This window comes from Nuphar pumila, chromosome 12, assembly GCF_984573655.1.
Source record: "Nuphar pumila chromosome 12, dmNupPumi1.hap1.1, whole genome shotgun sequence".
Classification (NCBI taxonomy): Eukaryota; Viridiplantae; Streptophyta; class Magnoliopsida; order Nymphaeales; family Nymphaeaceae; genus Nuphar; species Nuphar pumila.
In genome coordinates, this window is record NC_143260.1 from 18,949,628 (window position 1) to 18,970,408 (window position 20,781).

Consider the following 20,781-nt stretch of genomic DNA (forward strand, 5'->3'; position numbering starts at 1 on the left):
GTACTTTTATTATAATAAAAGCGTTACGCTGCCAATCTAATTTGTTAATCTAATCATATACTCAACTCCCACAGCTATGCTTATAGGATATTGCAGCTCTATCAACATATTTATGCTGTAGACTCTTTTGCACAGTGCAAAGAAAAAACAATGTCATTCCATACAAGAGAATTTTTCATGACTCCACCTAAAGAAGTTGACAAAAGTTGGTGAGGTTTTCCATACCAGTGATTTTCAAGATTTTCAAATGATAATAACATTCAAATTTTCCAAGGAAAACAATACCACTTCCAAACGTGGGGGAAGACTGGAAACCTTAGCATTCTAACAAAATAAGCACCAACCCTTTTTACAGGTCATATACCTTAACAAATTCAGAGGGGAAAAGAAATGGTAACTGATGATGCCCATCGAAAACAATTAATGAATCAGAGAACCCAATAAGTAACACATAATGTTGTACTTTCCCACAGCTGACAATCCCCGTAAACACAACAGCCACCAACAATATTGAACGTGACCTTAGTACCGCTAACTGCTCTACACCAAAGCCTGAAGTTCCCCCAAACAGGGAAACATGGTTAAAACCCGTCACTTTTCAGTGGGCTGGCCTGCCACGGTTGTTGCCAAGGTGGTTGTTGGGAAGGAAGCGCATGCCTCTCCTGATCGGTTGACCATTCAGAGTCCTTGCCCTAGCTCTTATCAGCCTCTGCTCCTTCATGTCAGCAAACAGCGCATCCAGGGTTTGTGGCCTCCCTTTTGAAACACCCACCTGCACCATCTAAACACAATGATAGAGCTTCCAGTTACGGAGAAGCAAACATCTCAACCCATATACAGAATTATGAAACTATATTGGATTGAAGACCAGCACCTCAGATGCCAACAATTACCTTTGCAGGATACGCAGAAGAAGCTTGTCCAGCCCTCCTCTGAACTATAGCTACAGGTCTGCACGCAAAGACATCAGCATCAGTAGAACAAAGAAACCAGACGCTGTCAAGAAGCATCACATGATTGCTTCATTCAGTTTCAGAAAATGCAGACGGCTCTGTGGGTGGCAGACTAGCATGGAAGTGAATCAGAAGAGTCGAAATTGAGTACTTACCATGGCAATGCAAAAAAAAACAAAAACTTACTACTAGAGTACAGGAAATAAAAGATCGGTATCTGTTGAATAATAGGAAAGCCTGGGAGTTGCAGCACGTTCTAGAGTTTTGCTATTCCATGACAGTAAAATCTCATGAAACAACCATTATCACTAAATCCGTCCATTTCATATTCACGTAACACAAAAAGAAAATCTGCACGCCCTGATAATTACAAAACCCACAAAAACTGAAGCCATATTGCCTGATACAGGGATATCCTATTCACCAGCCAGCCATTAACTGGTTCGTCAGAGATAGCATGCAGGAAGACCTCCTGGGTTGACGATGGTACCCAACATCCTTATTCCTAACTTAAAAGCATGAATGAGCGAGCAATCAAATAACCCATCTACAACAATGGACATATGATCCTCTTCAAATAATTTTTCACTCCCAATTATCACAAGTGCAACAGTAACTGCATGATGACAGAGAGCACATGTTGGGTTCTTCATGGTTCCCCTGGGACGATCATCCATGAAGGATGGAGCATCATGACTCCAAGATCATCAACATGATTGGCCTCCAAAAATTTGATTCGTGATGGATGGGTTGTGACAGATCATATGGCTTCCATATCATGCTTAGATGGTTTGCAGCTCGGAAAAAAAATCCATAGGGCGACAAATTCTGTAAATTCATGCTTCTCACGCTAATTTCCCCATAGAACACTTCAAACATTCCTTCCCAGACAAAGCCACTCGGGAGCAGAAAAGCATTCACAGGACCATCTGAGCAAAACAACAAACCCATAGAGAGATAACTAACAGCCATTAAAAACTGAATACTTCCCTGCCACACATACACTCACGCAAAACTCCCAGGAGACCCTAAAATCACATAAAATCTCCTCAGAGCAAGAATTCCTCACCAGACATAATACCTTAATGCTTCTTCATCGACAACCAGTTAAAACAATCAAAGATGGCAGTAACTACTTGCTAAGTGAGAAAGAAGTGCATCAATTAGGAACGTCTTCATGTTAAATGGATAGAATGTTTCACCTTCATACCACCTTGCTCAAAAGAGTGGTGAACACTTACTAGGAGAACATAAAAGGCATGATGCTTGACCTGACATAACACATTCGATTAATACTTCATTCACAACCGACTATAACACAAAGTCAGTAGCCAGGAGCTATCAGGAGTCGAGGTGACTTTCTTCAAACTGATAGAATGTTTCACGTGACACACCAACCTTGATAAGTTTCATTGACAACCAACTAGAATGTGTGTCATATCCATAAGCTATGTCTATAGAGAGATGGAGAGCATAAAGGTGGTAACTTTTTCCAAGGAACACCTAGGCAGATGCATGTGGGCCAGCAGCAGAGTTCTGACTAGAAGTACAAAACCCATTTCCACGTTCAGACAGAAAACACCAATATCCTCTGGTTAATACGCCAACAAATTCACCCCTTTTAAACTTTCATCATCTGATCGTTTATAAAATTAACTGATATCATTCACTTCCATGCATGTGAATGTGTAGAAAACATATCAACCAACACGGAGATCACCCATTATGCAGGAGAACTTCATATACAACAGATGCCTCATATAAAAGGAATGGCCTCATTAATGGATGCAGAAGACCTTGGTTACCTGTGATTAAAGCAGCCAGGAAAAACTAACATGAATCAAAATAATGACCAAAAGAAGAGAAAGGGAGAACAGAAGAAGCGAGTTATTTCCCATTCTGCTACCTAAGAAGGAAAAGGATACCTTGTTTTCCGCCAGTTAGGCACCCTCATGCGTACTGGCTCATTTGCAGCTTTTCGAGCAGCTTCTACTGCCAAGGGGAACTGATTATTGGCTTTAAAATTCGTTCTTCTCTGAGCAAGAACACCCTGTATAGGACATGAAATTAGAAAATACTGCCAAAAATATGCATATAAAGAACAAAAGGATCTACAGATGGTGTACATCCCATCTCAAATTACCTGCCGAAGGGTTGACCTAGAATCCGCAAACCTTTTAAGATTTGAAGCACGTGCTTGGGAGGTGTTATTATTCATGAAACCTCTATTTTTATTCTGCCATACAAACAGCAAAAGGATCAAAACATGTACACGTGTGGAAAAAAATCACAAAAAACACCATGAAAAATCTACTTACTGCTATCCTTGCATTCTTGCCCTTAGAAACTGATTTCTTGGACATCTTAATGATATCATCTGCAAACAACAAATCAAATAGAAACTTCAATATTGGTTCATGAACAATCAAACAAATATATGGAAAGCCTATCGAATGCTCATAGCTATAACAAGATTAATATGAGAATTGCTTCTGGATCCTGGAATACTTTACCTAGTGTCATATCTATCTTCTTCTCAGTGAGAGCAACAGCTTCGTTTGTCAATGCTGGCTTGGCTGCCATCTGCCACAGAATTAAAAGTTCCATCGTGTTTTAGCAATACGAATGCAACCAAGGAATTGCATATCATAAATGCAAATACAAGACTTTAAAACCATCAATTAGAAAAAAAAAACTCCTGAAATACCCCAAAGAGATTGGAACAGTTTATGCCCCTTATTAATCATTAACCAATAGGTCAACCACATGCACCCCCTCAAAGCGAACAAAAAAATGGCAATAATGTTTTTCAAAACCAGTATTTACAATCTCGCAAACATGTAATATCAAAGGGGAAAACAGACCCAAGACAGAAAAAAAGGAAATAGGAACTCAAAAGTTCGGAAACGATATCAGCCCTAGAAGATTATTGAACGAAAGAGAAACATATTAAAAAAAACAGAACCCAAATTAGACGATAAGTTTTAACGCCATGAACCGCCACCATAGGCAGGAATCACCAAAATCATATAGAAAAAAATTAAAGGAATTCTTCTTTTTCAAACTGAGATTATTAAAACGGACCCCTATTTCTCAAGAAGCAATTCTTAATTAATATTTAACCGAATCCCCACATCTTTCGTGCAGATCCCAAAGATCTAACACTCACACAACGACAATCAAAGGCCACACAAACGGGAATAACCAGTCGGAACAGTACCCAAACCTAACAGGGCTCTAGAAATCATACACAGATGTTCACATAGACACCAACAAACAGATGCAGGAAAGAAAACGCATCCGATCGCCGGCCTTTATACCAACAAATTCAAGAGAGAACCCCTAATCTCCCTCAAAAGAAGAGAAGAATCCATCAAACGACGAAATTCATAAGCAAAAAATCAAACGACAAATCCGCCCACAAACATCAACAAAAAGAAAAACCGAAACAAAACAAACAAAAACAGAACCAAAGGAGAATCAACTTACCGAACTTCAAACGAGCCTCGACCCAAAGATTCGGACGAGGAAGTAATGATAGAGGATAGGATAAAAACCTTTGAAATCGATCAAAAACTAAGGATTTCCTGAAGAGAGAAAGGAGAACGAAACGATGGTAGAGGTAAGAGAAAAGGAAGGACGAAGCCTTCGCAGAAACGATCGCGTGCCTTTTCGTTTAGGGCTGACAATGGATCAGGCTTTGTCTCCTTAGTCACGTTCGGGTACTCGACTAGGGTTTTGTCGGTTTAAGAAAATGAATCTCAACCCCGACCTGTATAATTTAAAAGGTATTTAAAACATATATTGTAGACTTGGTTCGGCTCGTTGAGAAGAGTTCTCGATCAGGTTGCATAGATGGCAAGCCGAACCACGACCTGCTGGTTAAGTATAAATGGGTCCAACCCAAACACGTGGTGTTTGGCTTGGCTCGATTGGTGTAAGCTCCAAACAAGAATACCTAAATATAGGTATAATATTTATCCACAAAATGCAAGTTTGTAACTCTAAAACACATGTTTTTTTTTAAGAAAGTGAATGACATCATAGTCCATGGTCCTGCTTTAACCGTAATAAGTTCTAGGAAGTCAGCTAGTAAGCAAGTGTTAGCGTTTAATAACCCGTTAGAACTAAGTTCGTGAAAGAGACAACAAAGACAAGATCTTTTTGTCAAAATGAAATAAAAAAAATACAACAAAAAATATTTATTTTTCTTTTGTTCTGGTTAAAGTTTCGTGCGGGTTATAGGTATTTCAACTTATTATGGAACTGGATTCAATTCTCGTATTGGACTTGAGTCCAGGTCCAACTCGTAATTCGGTTCCAACTCAGGAATCCGAATCTTAAATAAAAAAGATACATACAGTTCATAAATCAATTTAAATAAATTATTTTTAAATAATTTTTCATCTTTTTATTCAACTAATCTCAAATCCAAAATTGTTGGTTTTTAGCCACTACCCACCACATTCAATCATCGTTCCAGTTAATTCATTCATTATTTGAAATATTGTAATATAGGGGTCAGACTCATAAAGTCTTAGTAGAAACACAATAACAATGCATGTATTTACAAAGATGAGACTACATAAAACATGCATCTTTCGTAACATGTGCAATGCAACAATGTAACATAATACATTCAATTATACAATATTAGCAATCAACTCAATATATCATATTCCAAAACATGAACATATCCATTATTAAGCTTCCTCAATATTAGGGCATGTTTTCAATATAAATTTTCACAAAATAAATGTCATGAAGTGTAAGACTTTTGTTTCTCTCCTGTATGTATCTCTATGGGTACTCATAAGGCTAGATGTCGAGACAAAGTGCCCACTTGAAGATCTATTGTGCTATGTATCTTAATGACCTGAGTGCCTCAATGAATCAGTTTCACTGTGAGTGGTTCGTTACCGAAAGAAATTTTCACTAGTGGCAGCATAATAACAATATGATTCATCCTAAACTTCTGTATACAATATAGACCTATCACCTAGGATAAATTTGGTAGTCTGGCTCCTAACTCCAAGAATTGAGCATTGAATGAGGCATAATCTGAACTTATACAGGCTTGTGTCCAGAAGGTGGTTATGCTGGTGCTCGAATTGGTAGCTATTAACCCTATGAGTGGTTAACTATGATTATGCATGATTGGCAGGAGAATTAACTAAATAAAATAAAATGTGCATTAAATTCTCTTGTGACTTACAAAGAGAGTGTAAGTAGTACTCTAGGTTCCATGAGATTTGTTTATAGCACAAAAAGTTGTTTTTTCTCAGCCATGGAGGGAGGAGAATAAGCTACCATTGCAACCACGGGGTGATATGTATGTATTTCAACTGAATGAATATTGATATATCAGGTTAGAGGATTGAAGACTCTCTCGATATTGGATCACCCCACACCCCAGGACTCGTGAAGATGTATAGGCCAGGTTAATAAGTCACTCCAAGGTCGTTGCTATCTGATTCAGTGATGACTGTATAGTACCCACATGTGTTTGTGATAGAGAAACAATTTTGTATTATGTATATAGTTAAAAGCATTGCATACATCATCTAAGTAAAAAATATAATAATAAAGAGAAGTTACTCATACATTAAGAAGATGTTTAATTATTCTTGTAAATACATGCATTGATTAACTCTGTAAAACCTGAGATTTTTTTTTTATAATTAATAAATAAATAATGAATTATCGGTGCATTTATGACTATAATCGTGAATTCTTGAATTTCTTAATTTTTTTATTTCAAATTATTATGAAATTAAGTCTCAAGAACATTGCAAGAATAATTAGAATTTTTAAAATATATGGACTAAACAAGAAAATAAATTATTTATATATTTTTAGATTATAGATATTAGATTTGGATCTAATTAGGGATTGATTAAATTGGATATAACTTAGGATATTTGGATATAATCTCATTGGATTGGACCAATAGTGTTGGATGTTCTGAATGTCATTATTGTTTTGACAGAAATTTCTGGTGATTAATGGCTTACCTATTAAATCAGATTCAACCTTGATGTTTCTCATTTTGAGGGCATCAAAATTGACTATCTACACGCCCAAATTGATGTTGATTTGAGCATTTTATTATCGACGGAAGTTCATGCCTAATTATAGGTCAAAAATCAATATTTTCAATGTCAATTAAATTTTCTTGCCAATCCATGTCCGTACGATTAAATCTAAAACACCACGACGATCTACGTTTTAAGGACTATCAAATTGACTATTTAAACATTAAATTTTGTTGAGTCTTTGGGTCTGTAGGCCTCCCGAAATATTACCATGTCACTGGAGCCCAAGGCAGGGTAAGAAGTTCTCACTTTTCTTCTCTAGCTTAAATAATTTTGAAATTTAATGAATTAGGACTCATAATTTATTTTCTTATTTTATTAATAAAATAGATTAATAAATATTAACTTCTTATATTAGAGATGAGACTCTTGTCTAAGCCCTTCTATAAATAAAGACCCTCAAGAGAAGGATTAACAATGTTAGTTCTCTCTCTCATTATGATTAGAATCCTCTTTCTTATTTTTTTCTCTTCTTATTGGAACTTTTCCAGCAGCCATTAAATTTGCACATACTTTGGTAGTTGTAGTAGTGTAGAGATTGGACTACCTGATTTTCCCTTTTTGCTTTAGAGATCTAGCGATTTTCAAGTAAGATTTATGTAGTAGACGCTTTTTATGTACAACAAGCATGCATATTTGAGTTATTTTTATTTTTAGCAGCATATTTACATGTCTTGATCTATAATACATGTTTTTTTTTTGAAAAATTTATTATTTGAGTTCAAAGAAGATGAATCATGAGTTTTTCATAAAAATGATTTTGAGAAACATGCCTAAATAGGATTTTTTTGTTGGTTCATATTAGATTCAGTCATAACTTGATTATTAATAGTGTTATTCATGTGTCAATCCATATTGAATCTGATCAAATCTAAAACAATGAGATTTCAAAGGTTTTATGGTCTTAAGAAGAGTTTTACAAAAATATTTTCTGAGAAATCTAAATATGCGATGACTGATATGTTATTTCTGATCAGTTTAAGAAATAAATTGATATCTCTTCAAATATTAATCTAAAAAATCTAAATAAAATCACTAAGATGATCTACACATCTTGATCTTGAATTTAAAATCTTGTTATACCTGATTTGAAGTCTTATTGAAGAAGAAACATCTGTTTTAACAGAGCATCAATTTTTGGCTCCAGATACAGGGTTGTTTTGACCTATCTCTGATAAAAGATATAAATGCTTAAGAAAAATGACTCCAAATATTTTATAAAAAATGTGGGTGAAGATTAACGTATAATAACAGATCGTGTTAAAAGGGTTTGGTAAAAAATATTCTATATAAATTCTAAGAAAATATTTAATTTGATAAAAATCTAGCAGTTTACAGATTCTGGATCAAAACTCTGTTAGAACATGGTTTAGTAAATTATTTTTAATTATTTATGTATTTATTGTATTTGGGATTGGTTTATTGAGTTGTGTTCTTGATAGGATCGATAACCACGATAAAAATATCATGATTTTATATGTGTTTTGTTATTCTTGACAGATTTTATGAAAACAGGTCATCAAGGATCTGAATTTTCCCTTACAACTTATGATTATGATTAAGTAGTAACATGTTTAAATCTTGTGGTTTTAATATCTTTCTGAGGTAGACCAGGACCGCTTCTTATATCCTAGGCGGGCATGTCCATAAAGTACTTTTGTAGAAGTGAATGATCATGATCATCATTGTGGTGGATTATATGCCCCTAGGTGGATTTCTCTTGGAGCATGATTTAGTGGTTCAACATGCACCCTTAATTGTTTGGCAAAATCAAATGATATGAAAGAGTATGTTGCACTGCAATCAAATAAAGCAAGGGTTGCTTGACCAATGATAGATATATTTCCTTGCACCAGATCACCCTTCTTCCGTTGTTCTGCTGTAGTGGCATAGACTCATCCCTGTACTTTCTCATGGGCAGTCATTGTTGTTGTTGTTGCTGATATTACTGTGGTTGTTGATGTCTCCCTCCATTTGTTTGCCTTTGCAGATCCACTATATTCTTTTGACAATCTCAGGTGTAGTGACCCACCTTTTCATAGTAGTGGTAGGTGCCCATGTCACGAGGACATGGTTGTTTGTTGTGGAAGCGATTACACTTTGGACATGTCTGGCTCAACCTTAGTTGTAGGTGGTTTCCTGCCTGACTTTTCTGCTTCTTGAATAGAGGTTGCCCCCTTTCATTAGTGAACTGTGGCCTACAGGCTCTACCCTTGCCACTAGTCTTGCTATGGTCCTTCTTGGATTTCTTCCACACTTCTATGGCATCATTAAATGTGTAAGGTCGGCTCGTCATCACCGGGTACCTTAAGCCATCTTTAAGCCCCCAAACAAATTTGATAGCCTTAGCCTTGTCATTCGGGAACAAGTTCAGGCATTAATGCTCTAAGCTCCAGAACTTGGTGGTGTAGTCCACTAGACTCATATTGCCCTGTGTGAGTTCAAGAAACTCATGTTGCTTTCGTTTCTGAGCAGGCTGAGGAAAATGTCTCCAAGAAGACTTTCCTAAACTCTCTCCATAAAAATTGGCTTGCTTCTGTGAACCAGACTTCTCTGATCATGTCCCACCACTTATGAGCATTTTCCTTTAATCAATAAGTATAGACATCGGTTTGTCGGTCTTCAAGCACTGGCAGAACACAAAATGCTTGCTTGATCTCATCAAGCCAACTCTCAGCCATCTCAAGATCAACTTTTCATGAGTACATAGGTGGGTCCAACTTCAAAAACTTTTTGTATGTCACCTGACCATGACTAGGGTTTTCTTGAACTAGTGTAGTCTGTTTGAATTGGTTTTGTATATGTGTATTCATGGTTTGAACCAAATTGTTAAGAGCCTCCATGACAAAGCATCTTTGTTCTTGCCATTCATTGGCAGTGTTCTCATTTGTGTTTGCTCGATGATACATCTGTCACATTAGACAGGGTTTCACAATAAGTGAAGGATTCAACCATAACTAATTGAAATACCATGTCCGCCATATGTTTTAAAAGGCTTTTATTGATCATAACAATAGTTATTCCTTAAAATTTTATAAAAATATTTGTTCTAGACTTACAAATTTTGCTACTATAAAAAAAAATATTATTATCAGGAGACTATTTATTAGACTCATATCAAGATGCAGAGTAATCTGTTACTCTCTACGAGTGTCATGAGTATAACTTCATATATTCTCTCGTGTTGCCCATGTGCCTTTGCTTCTGCAGAGTCTCATTCGCCTCCCTTGTCGAGTTGTCTAGAAGAGGTTGTTCCACCGAGTGACTTGAGGCATCATCGGCAAGTGCTTTTACCGCTATAAGCTATCTACCTCTAGTCTCCTACTATTTTTTATCTTCTTTATCTTCTTCTTCTTCCTCATCTTCTTTCTTTCTTCTTTCTTGTAGCTTTTTCAGCAACCATTGAAGCTTCTCTAAGGTTTGAAAATGAGAGCCGAGAGCCGATCTATGTTTAACAACTTGATTAAAGTAGCTACATCAATCACGTAGACATAGATCTATTCCAAATGCATGAAATATGTGTATGGATAATTTTTAGATCTGAACCAATGAGGATCAAAACTTGAAACACCTCTCTAAGAATGATTTTCAATTTAGAGAACACATTTTGATGGATCCATGTCACCATGAAATAAAAAAAAATGATTTTCGAAACATGATGATTTTTGGGCTTCCAATGAAAAATGATTTGGGAAAAACTTGTTTCTTGTTATTTGCTAGATTTTATTTGTTCTAACATGTTTAAGATGCTAATATTAGGTTATATTGATGAAATATATGTCCTATAAGTTTTGAAAATTTGATATATGCTTGAATCTATATTCTTATGTGTGAAAAAATATTTTTAAGAAGGTTTTGACAAAAAATGTTTTTTAGGGTTTTGATGTTTTATGATAAAAAAAGTTGATAAGAGCATATATGGTAGATTATTTTATATTTATCATGATTAAAAAACTTGTTATTGCATAAAGATACCATGATTTCATATTGTTTAGTATTTTTTGTGATTCTTGCATAGATAAAATTATATTTGAGATATTCCATGAATGTTTTATGATTCTTAGATAATGTATATTAATGTTTTAGCAAGATTAACAAGAATATGATCAAAGATGTGTTATATGATGATGTAAATATGTTTAGAGCATAAGAAATTGTGATTGTATAGACTTTTATCTTGAATCTTGTTCTTGCTTAATGTATCTTGCATTAGTTTGAATCTTGGCTATTTTTATCCTCATTTTTTATCCCGACCTATTTCATAATCAAAATCAATATATCTATGAAAATGAAGTCAATAAATAAAATTAAAAATATTAGAGTATTCTACACATTTATGGCTTGAATTTAAAATCTTGTTTTATTTCGTTTGGATCAGTTTTGAAGCCGAAACATTCATTGCAACAGAGCATAGGTTTTTTGCCCTGTCAGCAAGACTGTTCTGACCAGATCTTTTGATAGTTCTAAAAACCAAATCAAAACTTATCAAAATAAATTAAGAAAAGTCTGAGTAAAAGTTAACATGCATAAGAAGATCATGTAAAAAGGTTTTTGTCAAACAATTTTTCTGTAAGATTAAAGAAAATTTTCAATTCGGGATGAATTTCTGCAGTTAACATGATTTGTCTTATATTTTTCTTGAACAGAGTTTAGTCCCATAATTTTCTTGATTTTATTACGATGAATTTTATAGTTCTTTTTTTTGGACTGTATTCTTGAAATATGGGGGTAGTCCCAGTAAAATTGGGAGAGTGAAATTCAGAACCTGTGAGTTTTGGTGGGTTTTCCAAAATTGGGTTAACAAGGATTCAAACTGCATAGTATGACATGTATGAACGCCTAATTGTATTTTACTTTATGCAGCATGGTTATGAGTGTTTAGATTAAAATTTGGTATGATATGCATGTGAACTGAATGTATTTCATGTTATTTCTGATTTATAATCATTCATATGACATGCATGATAATGAACATTGTGCATCATAAGCCATGATCAGTGTAAAATAATTGGTTACACATGTTGTTTGCTTATTAAAGCATGATCATGATTGCATGTGGTTGCAACTTTTATGTATGCATGTGGGCATATGATATAGTGATAATGATGTATGATATGAGTATGTGTGTGGCTCAGGTGTGAGTCTGGGTTCAGTGAAAGATATGGGTGCCTGTAGTGCACCAAGAAAATAAAAAAATATTCATGCACATAATCACATAATTGTCTCGTGGAGGTTGGGCTCACGGTGTGAACTATGAGTATTTAAATGAGTCAAAACAGACTCGCTTATGGAATCTCTAGTGGAAAGATTGAGCTTGTGAGCATGGGTGTGTGTGCTATGAGTACATGCAATTTAATTGATGAGCCTAATAATTAAATAACACCCATGACCCATTCAGACCAGGTCTATTAGACTAGGAACCACTTTGGAGAGAGTGGGGGTACAAATGATCGGTTGACCGTTGTTTGGTTTTGGAGGCCAATGACATTTTCCTAGTCCCTAGTCTCTAGTCATAGGGGGCCCGAACTACCAGGTGTCCTAGGTGGTATGTCCAAAATCTCTGCAGAGTAGGAATCGATTTTGTGTTAGACCATTGAGAGTTACTTTCGGTCACGAACCGCTCCAATAGAACCTTAGTGTGAGGTTGTAGGTTTTTTAATTCAATGAGGTTAATAAAATAATATCATAATAAACCCCTCATTAGATTGGTTGAATCAAAGTTAGAAACCAGAGAGTATACCTTCGAGCGGGAGAAAAAGTGAAACAAAAGAAATCAAAATAAAATCATTGCAATATTTCAGTTTATGCATAAATTGTTATTTCATTGGAATAATACATTGTAGCATGTTTATTTTGAAAATATGAATGCAAGTATGATTCATTGTGTAAATGTAAATTAAGCGTAGTTCTGATATGTTATGTTACATGATTTAGATGATATCTGAAAAAGTGTCAATGCTTATTCTGTTATTGGAATATTTGAGTTTGTGGACTTATGCTTCTACTTATAATATTTCAGGTAATGAGTAGGTTGGAGGGTGATGATAGTTGGCTTGAGCTGGCGTCAAGAGGGTTGCAATTTCTTAAGGTTGTTGAGAGGACTTGATTTATGATATTATTTAATTTATTTAAGTCATATAAACTCTGATAATGGTTGAGACTAGTGTTTGATTCGTGTTAATGCAAACTATGATTTGATTGAGTTATTTTAGTCTTACATGTGTGTGTGGGTTGTATCTGTAACCCACCCAAGGCTTGAACCGTATTTAAAAAGAAGTTTCCATTGTGTTCTTGAAAATCATGTAAAGGGCTTTTAAAAAAAAAAATCTAAAATTTTGGTTTAAAAATTTGGGGTGTTACAATGATATTAAGTAGGTTGGGGTCTAATCGACCCTAGTCCGCAACATCCCAAAGGTGACGCAGGAGGTTGGGGTCAGATAGACCCTGACCCATTTTTCATTTGCAACCCCAAATCAGAAAAACATAAAATAACACATATTAACAAGGCATATCATGGGTAGTTTTTTAAAAATCTAAAATGGATTAAAACACAAATCATATTTCTATTGAAGATCCAACACAAGGAGAACATTACCGAAAGATAAATCTATAACTATACACTCATTTTTTTTGTTTTTCTTTGAATCTAAATACAAAAGGATAAATCATGTAGTATTTAATGCATAAACATGGGATTCTAATTCAAAATAACATAGATCTAACATAATATATAGTATGTATATAATTTTCAAAATCTAAGTTAAATGAATGCATTATGACTCATGCTTGATCATGTTCATATGCAATAATAGGCTTAGATGTATGTATGATAAACTCATATCTATATATATATATATTCTCTCTTTTTTATTCACTTATTATTACATGCATATTAGCGTGAACCGATTACATGTATTATGCTATCGACCTCGCCATTTAAGGTGGATCGATACATATAAGGACATGCATCCCAACATATTCATGTATGTTGGCCCATTGTTCACATGTGAGGGTCATGATCCTACTTCAAAAAATAGGTCGGTTGGATAAAAAAAACCCGATCACAGTTGGTCAATCTCCTCTGCTACGATGGTTGGCCTTCAGTTGTGCATGCTCCATCGGCCAACGTGAACTCTTTCAATGGAGTTTTCCCTAGTCGAGAGAGAGAGAGAGAGAGAGAGAGAGAGAGAGAGTAAGAGAGAGAGAGAGAGAGAGAGAGAGAGAGAGGGTGTGTGTGTGAGGGCCTCACCCACATTGGAAAGGGAGAGAAGGGTGCACCCTATTGCCAATTTGGTGCCTCCTCCTCCACAAGGTAGGTATTTTAAATTTTGGTTTATCTTTATTTTATTTTTTATTTCCTTAGATAGAAGAGGGGTCAATCCATCCTTTCTTTTTCTTTTTAGATTCCCAAAAATTGAGTCTCTAAATGAGATCTCTAATTTAGGTAGGAGGGACCCACTTGGGAGGGGCAACCCTCACTTGCTTATTTCATTTGTTTTGGTTTCCCTTAAGTGTTCTAGATTTATTTTTAAGAATGATCTTTAAAGTAGTTTTTTATTTTAGGAAATGAATTAAGTAGGTAGGTTCCATTTAGGTAGAAGGGCCCACAAGGGAGAGGGGTGGGGGGCGAGCCACCCTTGGGATCCTTCATACCATTTTTACAAAAATTAAATTTTTTTAATCACATGCTTTATCTCAATTTCCTATTTGGTCCTGAATCCAGATTGGATCCAATTCAATTTGAATCATACACCTATTTGTATTTAATTCCCAAGTGAATTTTGGACCTATCTGAGATCCAAATTCAAATACCATATCCAATTAAATTTAATTAGATCTAAATTCAATTTGAAATTAGTTTTAATTCTCTTCAAATTCTAATTTTTCATGGAATTTAATTTCAAGTTAAATTCATTAAAACCTTTATATTCATTTGAATTTATGTTTCAAATTTTTATTCACTTTTAATTTTATTTAATAAAAATATAATCTAAAAATTGAAACAAAATTCATCTTTATTTATTTAAATAAACATTAAAAATTTAGAGGTATCACATTGAGAGTTGATGGAGAAGAATGAGAGAGGACTAAGGTATATATATATATATATATATAGGTTGTAGCCCCACCAACCTCATAAAGGAGAGGCCAAACAGTTAGTAATGAATGACTCTTAATGGCTAAACGACTAGGGAAAGAAGAGTTACATGTTGGGCTAAGTCCAAGGATGAAAAGGGCTTACAAGTTGGATTAAGTCCCAAGATGAAAGGGCAGTTAAAGGGTCGAGGATAACCCTGCTAGGTCCAAAAAAAGTCCATGATGAGGGTGCAATCAACAGATCTAGAATAATGAGGAAAACTAGGGGGTGTTGGAACTTTAAATGGACCATGTAGGGACATTGGGCAAGTTTTTGTCAAGGTCAAAGGTGACTCAAATGGTCCACTAGACCAGGTCCATGTAAAAAAAAAAAACTGTCAATGGTTTTTATAGGTCCGTCAAAGACTTGAGAATAAAATCATCCCAAAACCCAAAAAGATAGGTCAAGGACCATGACCGAGCCAAGCAAAACCGGATTGAAACCCTAACCCAAGTCCAACTTCCAAAGTCCAAAATTCAATTGATACGCCCCCAATGGACGTTACCCATAATAGCACTATATGAAACCCATGAGGGTTCCCTCAATCTAGGACTAAACTTAAAAAGGATATGAACACCCACTAACTTAGATAAATGTAAGGTATTGGATAGGAAAATCTAGGTTCTAACCGAATTGTTTTGAGATAAAAACCCAACAATCAAAACCCTGAGTATTAGATAAATGAAATTATTCACTTATTATGCTTTGTTTTTTAATCTAGCATTATCATATACACCAGTTATACTAATTTCTGAGTTGTCCTGAGGATTGAAGATAGATTTCCTGGTTTCACTACAACAGAACCTAACATAACCACATTAACCTGGCGTACCGCTTAACCGTGACAACCCCTCTTCACATTAGTTGCCAAATTCTGAACTCCACTGGAGAAAGTGGCTGGCTATTGGAGAATTTCCACGTGACATTAGGGGTGGCAAAATCTGACCCGACCCGCCAACCCGCTTTTTAGCCGGGTTAGGGTTTGGGCGCCATGGCAATGGTAGTGAGGGGAATCCTATGCTATTAAATGAGCCATGGCCGATGAAGATAGAGTGATCCATATGAATTTGTTTTTCAAGATTCCCATCCATAGACGTCACCATGGCGTGTTTGGATTGGTGTAGCAATATCAAAACCGAATGATTGTGGTCTTTTGCAATTGGAAAATTTACTGTCGTACGAAGAGATTAGGAAAAGGAACTTGGCGTGGTGTCATGTGCTTCAAGGTTTTATATTCTCAGTCATGTGTATTATTATGAAAGTCATCAATTTTGTACTCTCAAATTTGACGGAAAATTTTTGTCGCTCATCCATCACGAAGTTGCGATGGAGTTTGCAATGAAAAAATTCCATCATCAATTAGCGACGGATTTTGCAACGGAATTTTTCTGTCGCTATTTCTGCAACTAATTCCGATTTTAGGAACGGATAGTTTTCTCTAGTTAATCCGTCACAAATTTGCGATAAAAATAATTCATCGTAACTTTCCGTCTCTAATTAACATTTTTCTTGTAGTGTATATAGATGCGTATGGACACAGTTCCATTATTGCTTATACCGATGTTGATTGTGCCAGATGTCCAGTTGATCGAAAATCAACATAGGATATTGTACATTTGTTGGAGGTAACCTGGTAACATGGAAGAGTAAAAAACAGAATGTTGTTGCACGATCAAGTACATAAGCTGAATATCCAGCAATGACATCAACTACTATTGGAGTTATTTGGCTTCGAGCTTTATTGAAGAATTTGGGTTTTGGTTCATCTCAACCAACAAAAATATTTTGTGATAATCAAGATACAATGCACATTGCTTCAAATCTTGTCTATCATGAACTAAACATATTGAGGTGGATTGTCACTTTGTTCAAGAAAACATTCAAGCTAATGGTATTTGTACTTCTTTTGTTTGTGGTGATCAACAATTAGCAGATATCTTCACTAAAGGATTACCATCTGCCAAGTTTCAAGAAATATTGTTCAAGTTGGGCTCTCTAAGAACTTTTGTAATTGAAAGTTGCCTATAGAGGTTGCTTCATTGTAATACATATGGCTACTGTGATATCTATTGAGACATTGAATAATATCATCCCCCTTCCTCTTCTCCCGTGGAGTAGGCTATAGCCGAACCGCATAAATCTTTTCTCTAGAATATTTTCTCTTTCTTGCTTCAAAATGTATAAACTCTCATCCTAGTTAGCAGTTCTCAAACAGAGCCATCACAGCTGGGCCGTTCTTGCTACCAACTTTCTCAAGGGAGGATCATTCTCAACTAAGAATCACAATTGCAACTTTAACATGTTTCACTAAACTTGTGAAAGTGATATGATTGTGATTTGCAATCACAGTATCTTGAGAAAATCCAACTTTCACAGGGTATTTCAAAGAATGTGCCCTTAGTTAACTACAGTCATAAAGAATATATGACTACATCTACACAAAAAGTCGACGTACCAATGTACTAAAAAAATCTATGAAAGCCGAATATTGCACTAAAAAAATCTATGAAAGCCGAATATTGCATTAAACCTTTTTCTTTCTGTTTGATTTTCCAAACTCTAGGTAGTGTTCTATATTAAATAAATATCTCCACCAAGGAGATTTGTGAACTTAACAAAGAACACAAGCACACAAATTGAACGTAGTTCTATTAGATGAAGGAATTCTACATAGAAGTAATATCATATCTTTGTAAATGCTCAATTTGAATCCACAAGACTGCTGACCAAGGAAAAGAGCCTTAAAACTTTGAAGTTTGTTAGAAGCAAATTTAAACTTCGGGAAACTTGTTGTGAACTAAATGTGTGCATGTGAGCAAGTGTCGCAGATAGGAGATTATTCAAGCAATACAGTGAGACTCCAGTAACATTTGGGCGTACCAGCATGAGAGTGGTCTAAATGGGACTTAATATTGGGCATAAGCCTAACTTGGGCTAGAGGACGGTGTTTGTTGGGTTCCTAGTGTTGAAGTTTGTCTCAAAATTTGGTGGAAAATAACCCAGCTAAGTTAACCATTTTACCATCATTTGCTTAAGTTTGTTTTTTTGAGGAAAATTACATCTTTTTCAAAAAGTTTAGTCCCACATTGAAGAGTGTGAGAACGCTTCATGGGGTTTATATAGTGGAGAGTTGCGTTTATTGGTAAGGCTCATAAGGAGCATGTCAATTGATTAACTTTGAACTTGGATTTTAAGTTTAGGCTTAGGTTTTCATCAGCCCAGTTCAGCGGATCGAGGATCGAACTTGCCAGTTATGTGTCCTGGGGTCAAGCCCCACCTAAAATTTTCAATCGAGTAAGTAACACCAAGGTTGGTAACCTAATCTCTCTCTCTTTGTTGCAAACAACAACAAGAGGGAGTCGCTATTTTTGTGTTCTTTATCTCAAATTTTCTTGTTTCAGATTTGTGGTTCCATATATTGAATCATTTTTCTTGCCTCTTCTTATCCTTTTTTTTGTTATTTTATTAAATTTTTTACTCTTGGTGTTGGGGTTTCTTTAGATCTATAGTTCTTCTAATACTTCTATTGTTGAAGCCTAAATTTCATGTAAAGATATGAATTTGTGATGTCGCTTTCTATTTTTTGTTTCTCTTCTTATCGATGGTTTTTTAGATTATTTCATTTTATTTTATTATGAAAAAATTGTGCCCCCCTTTAAGCAAAATCCTAGATCCGCCATTGGTCAGCGCCCTTGCTGACACAGTGGGGAATTGGGTGGAGGCTCCTCGTTGTTGTGAATGATAGAGAGCAAAGGGACTAAGTAAAACGGCTAGCCAGGTAGGTGCAGTTTAGACTGGGTGAGTTGTTAGGGGAAGGGTCTAGGTCTAGAACATGTAGGACCTGGTCTAGGGGGTCTAGGAAAGTCTAAGGACATGTGAAGAGGTCTGAGATGTGGGAAAGTCGGTTGGCAGTCTAGGGTTACTAAAACTGTTCAATCGGGTAGGCCAATCTAACAGTATGATGCAAGTTCAAATTTTTGATCTCGAAAAATAGGAAAAAGCTAAGGCAGAGATATGAATCTAGTGAATACTTACAAGTTTGAAGCAGGTTGGGGAGAAGCCTCCCACATTCTGGAGTGTTGGACTAGTTTGGTTTTTGGTCTTTTACCATTGTTTTAGTACTTGGGACAATTTTATCCCCAAGGCTTAGACTGACTACTTAGTTTGACCAAGTACAATGGTCAAAGACCAAAAACCGAACTAGGCTGACACTCCAAAATGCAGGAGGCTTCTCCCCAACCTGTTACAAACCCGTAAGTGTTATGTTAACCAACTGTTTTGGAGCATTAACTAACCCATTTATGAGCTTTGACTGATCTTGTTGGAACCTAAAGAGGGCTCGGTTAGAAGATTCGGCAGATCAAACCTATTGGACTTAGGCCATGGGTCCTATGGGTTATGTGTCCTAGGGTTAGAGGCCTTGCTGACATAGTGGGCAAGTGGGCGGAGGTTACTCATTGTTACGAATGATGGGGAACAAAGGGACTAGGTAAAATGGCTAGCCGAGTAGGTATGGTTTGGGTTTAGTGAGTTGTTAGAGTAAGGGTCTAGGACCTGGTCTAGGGGGTCTAGGAAAGTCTAGGGATATGTAAGAGGTCTAGGGCATGTGCTGGATAGTGGGAAAGGCTACTGACAGTCCGGGGTTACCATAATTGTTCAATCAAGTAGTCTACTCTAACGATAGAATGCAGGTTTGGGTTTTCGTTACTGGAAAATAGGAAAGGCTAAGGTTAAGATATGAATCTAGTGAATATTGTTAGGCTTTCTTCTAGATCTAGTTTTGAAGGTTCAAAACTTAGATCTGAAGAGAGCTCTAGGCTAGCAACAAACAAGTACTCTAGTCTGAGCCCAATGAAAGTAAGAGGATCAAACCTGATGTTCTTGGCCCTCTGAGGCTAGGCTGAATGTATCTAGGGTGCAAACCCCCGCTGTACACGATGGAACAATGGTCTAAGGGTAACCATGGTGAAGATTTTGGTAAAAGCATGCTAAATCTGATTTTTTTCTCATGTATTATTTAGATTTTAAGGGTTTTGTATTGTAATCCATATTTTTGTTATTTATTGAGTGAATGCATGCTAAATCCAATCTTTTTGCTAATGTATAATTTAGATTTTAGGAATTTTGTATTTTAATTGTTAATTTTTTAATTTATTTAGTGAAAGCATACTAAATCCTATTTTGTTTCTCATGTATGATTCAAATTTTTAGGGTTTTGTATTTTAGGTATGCTTTATGATTTTTCAAGTTTTTGGTTTTAGGGGTTTTACATTTTTAGGGTATTTTTTTCAAATATGATTTATGATTTTTCAAGTTTTTGTTAAATTTAAGCTTTGAATTATTTTAGTATAATTTTTAGTATGTTATTATAGTATAGTATAGTTTTTCTATTAGCCACTTTTATTGGTGCGCTTTTTAGTGCGCCAGTAAAAAAAATATTTTACTAACGCTATTTTAGCATCAGTAAAGAGTTTTTTTTTTCTTTCTCATGCTATTTTAGAACAAAAAGGGTATTTTTCTGTAACTATTTTAGCATTAGAAAAGTTTTTTTTTTTTGCACTATTTTAGCACCCATTCACTTGTGCTATGCATTAGC

General features: G+C 35.5%; 1 protein-coding gene across 4 annotated transcripts; it reads right to left on the bottom strand.

Annotated features, from left to right (window-relative positions):
• Nucleotides 1-391: 391 nt before the first annotated feature.
• Nucleotides 392-4,663, bottom strand: LOC149820202 (uncharacterized). 4 transcript variants are annotated; one of them, XM_089982392.1, is made up of 7 exons: nucleotides 4,443-4,663; nucleotides 3,467-3,536; nucleotides 3,272-3,330; nucleotides 3,097-3,189; nucleotides 2,879-3,003; nucleotides 894-951; nucleotides 392-772 (listed from the first exon to the last, which is right to left on the bottom strand). In XM_089982392.1, the coding sequence occupies exons 2-7, from the start codon at nucleotides 3,534-3,536 to the stop codon at nucleotides 599-601; spliced, it is 579 nt and encodes a 192-aa protein (XP_089838518.1). In that variant the 5' UTR covers nucleotides 4,443-4,663; the 3' UTR covers nucleotides 392-598. The 4 variants fall into 4 exon arrangements, with proteins under 4 accessions (XP_089838518.1, XP_089838517.1, XP_089838516.1 ...); XM_089982391.1 differs by having other exon boundaries at nucleotides 392-781; XM_089982390.1 differs by lacking the exon at nucleotides 4,443-4,663 and having other exon boundaries at nucleotides 3,467-3,681.
• Between the last annotated feature and the right edge of the window lie 16,118 nt (nucleotides 4,664-20,781).

Excerpts from the sequence above, each read along its gene's own strand:
- LOC149820202 (XM_089982389.1), bottom strand. The coding sequence starts at position 3,560 with ATGGAACTTTTAATTCTGTGGCAGATGGCAGCCAAGCCAGCATTGACA. Across the intron at positions 3,004-3,096 it reads CTAGGTCAACCCTTCGGCAG|GGTGTTCTTGCTCAGAGAAG; the intron begins GTAATTTGAGAT and ends TGTCCTATACAG. Across the intron at positions 782-893 it reads CTTCTGCGTATCCTGCAAAG|ATGGTGCAGGTGGGTGTTTC; the intron begins GTAATTGTTGGC and ends CATTGTGTTTAG.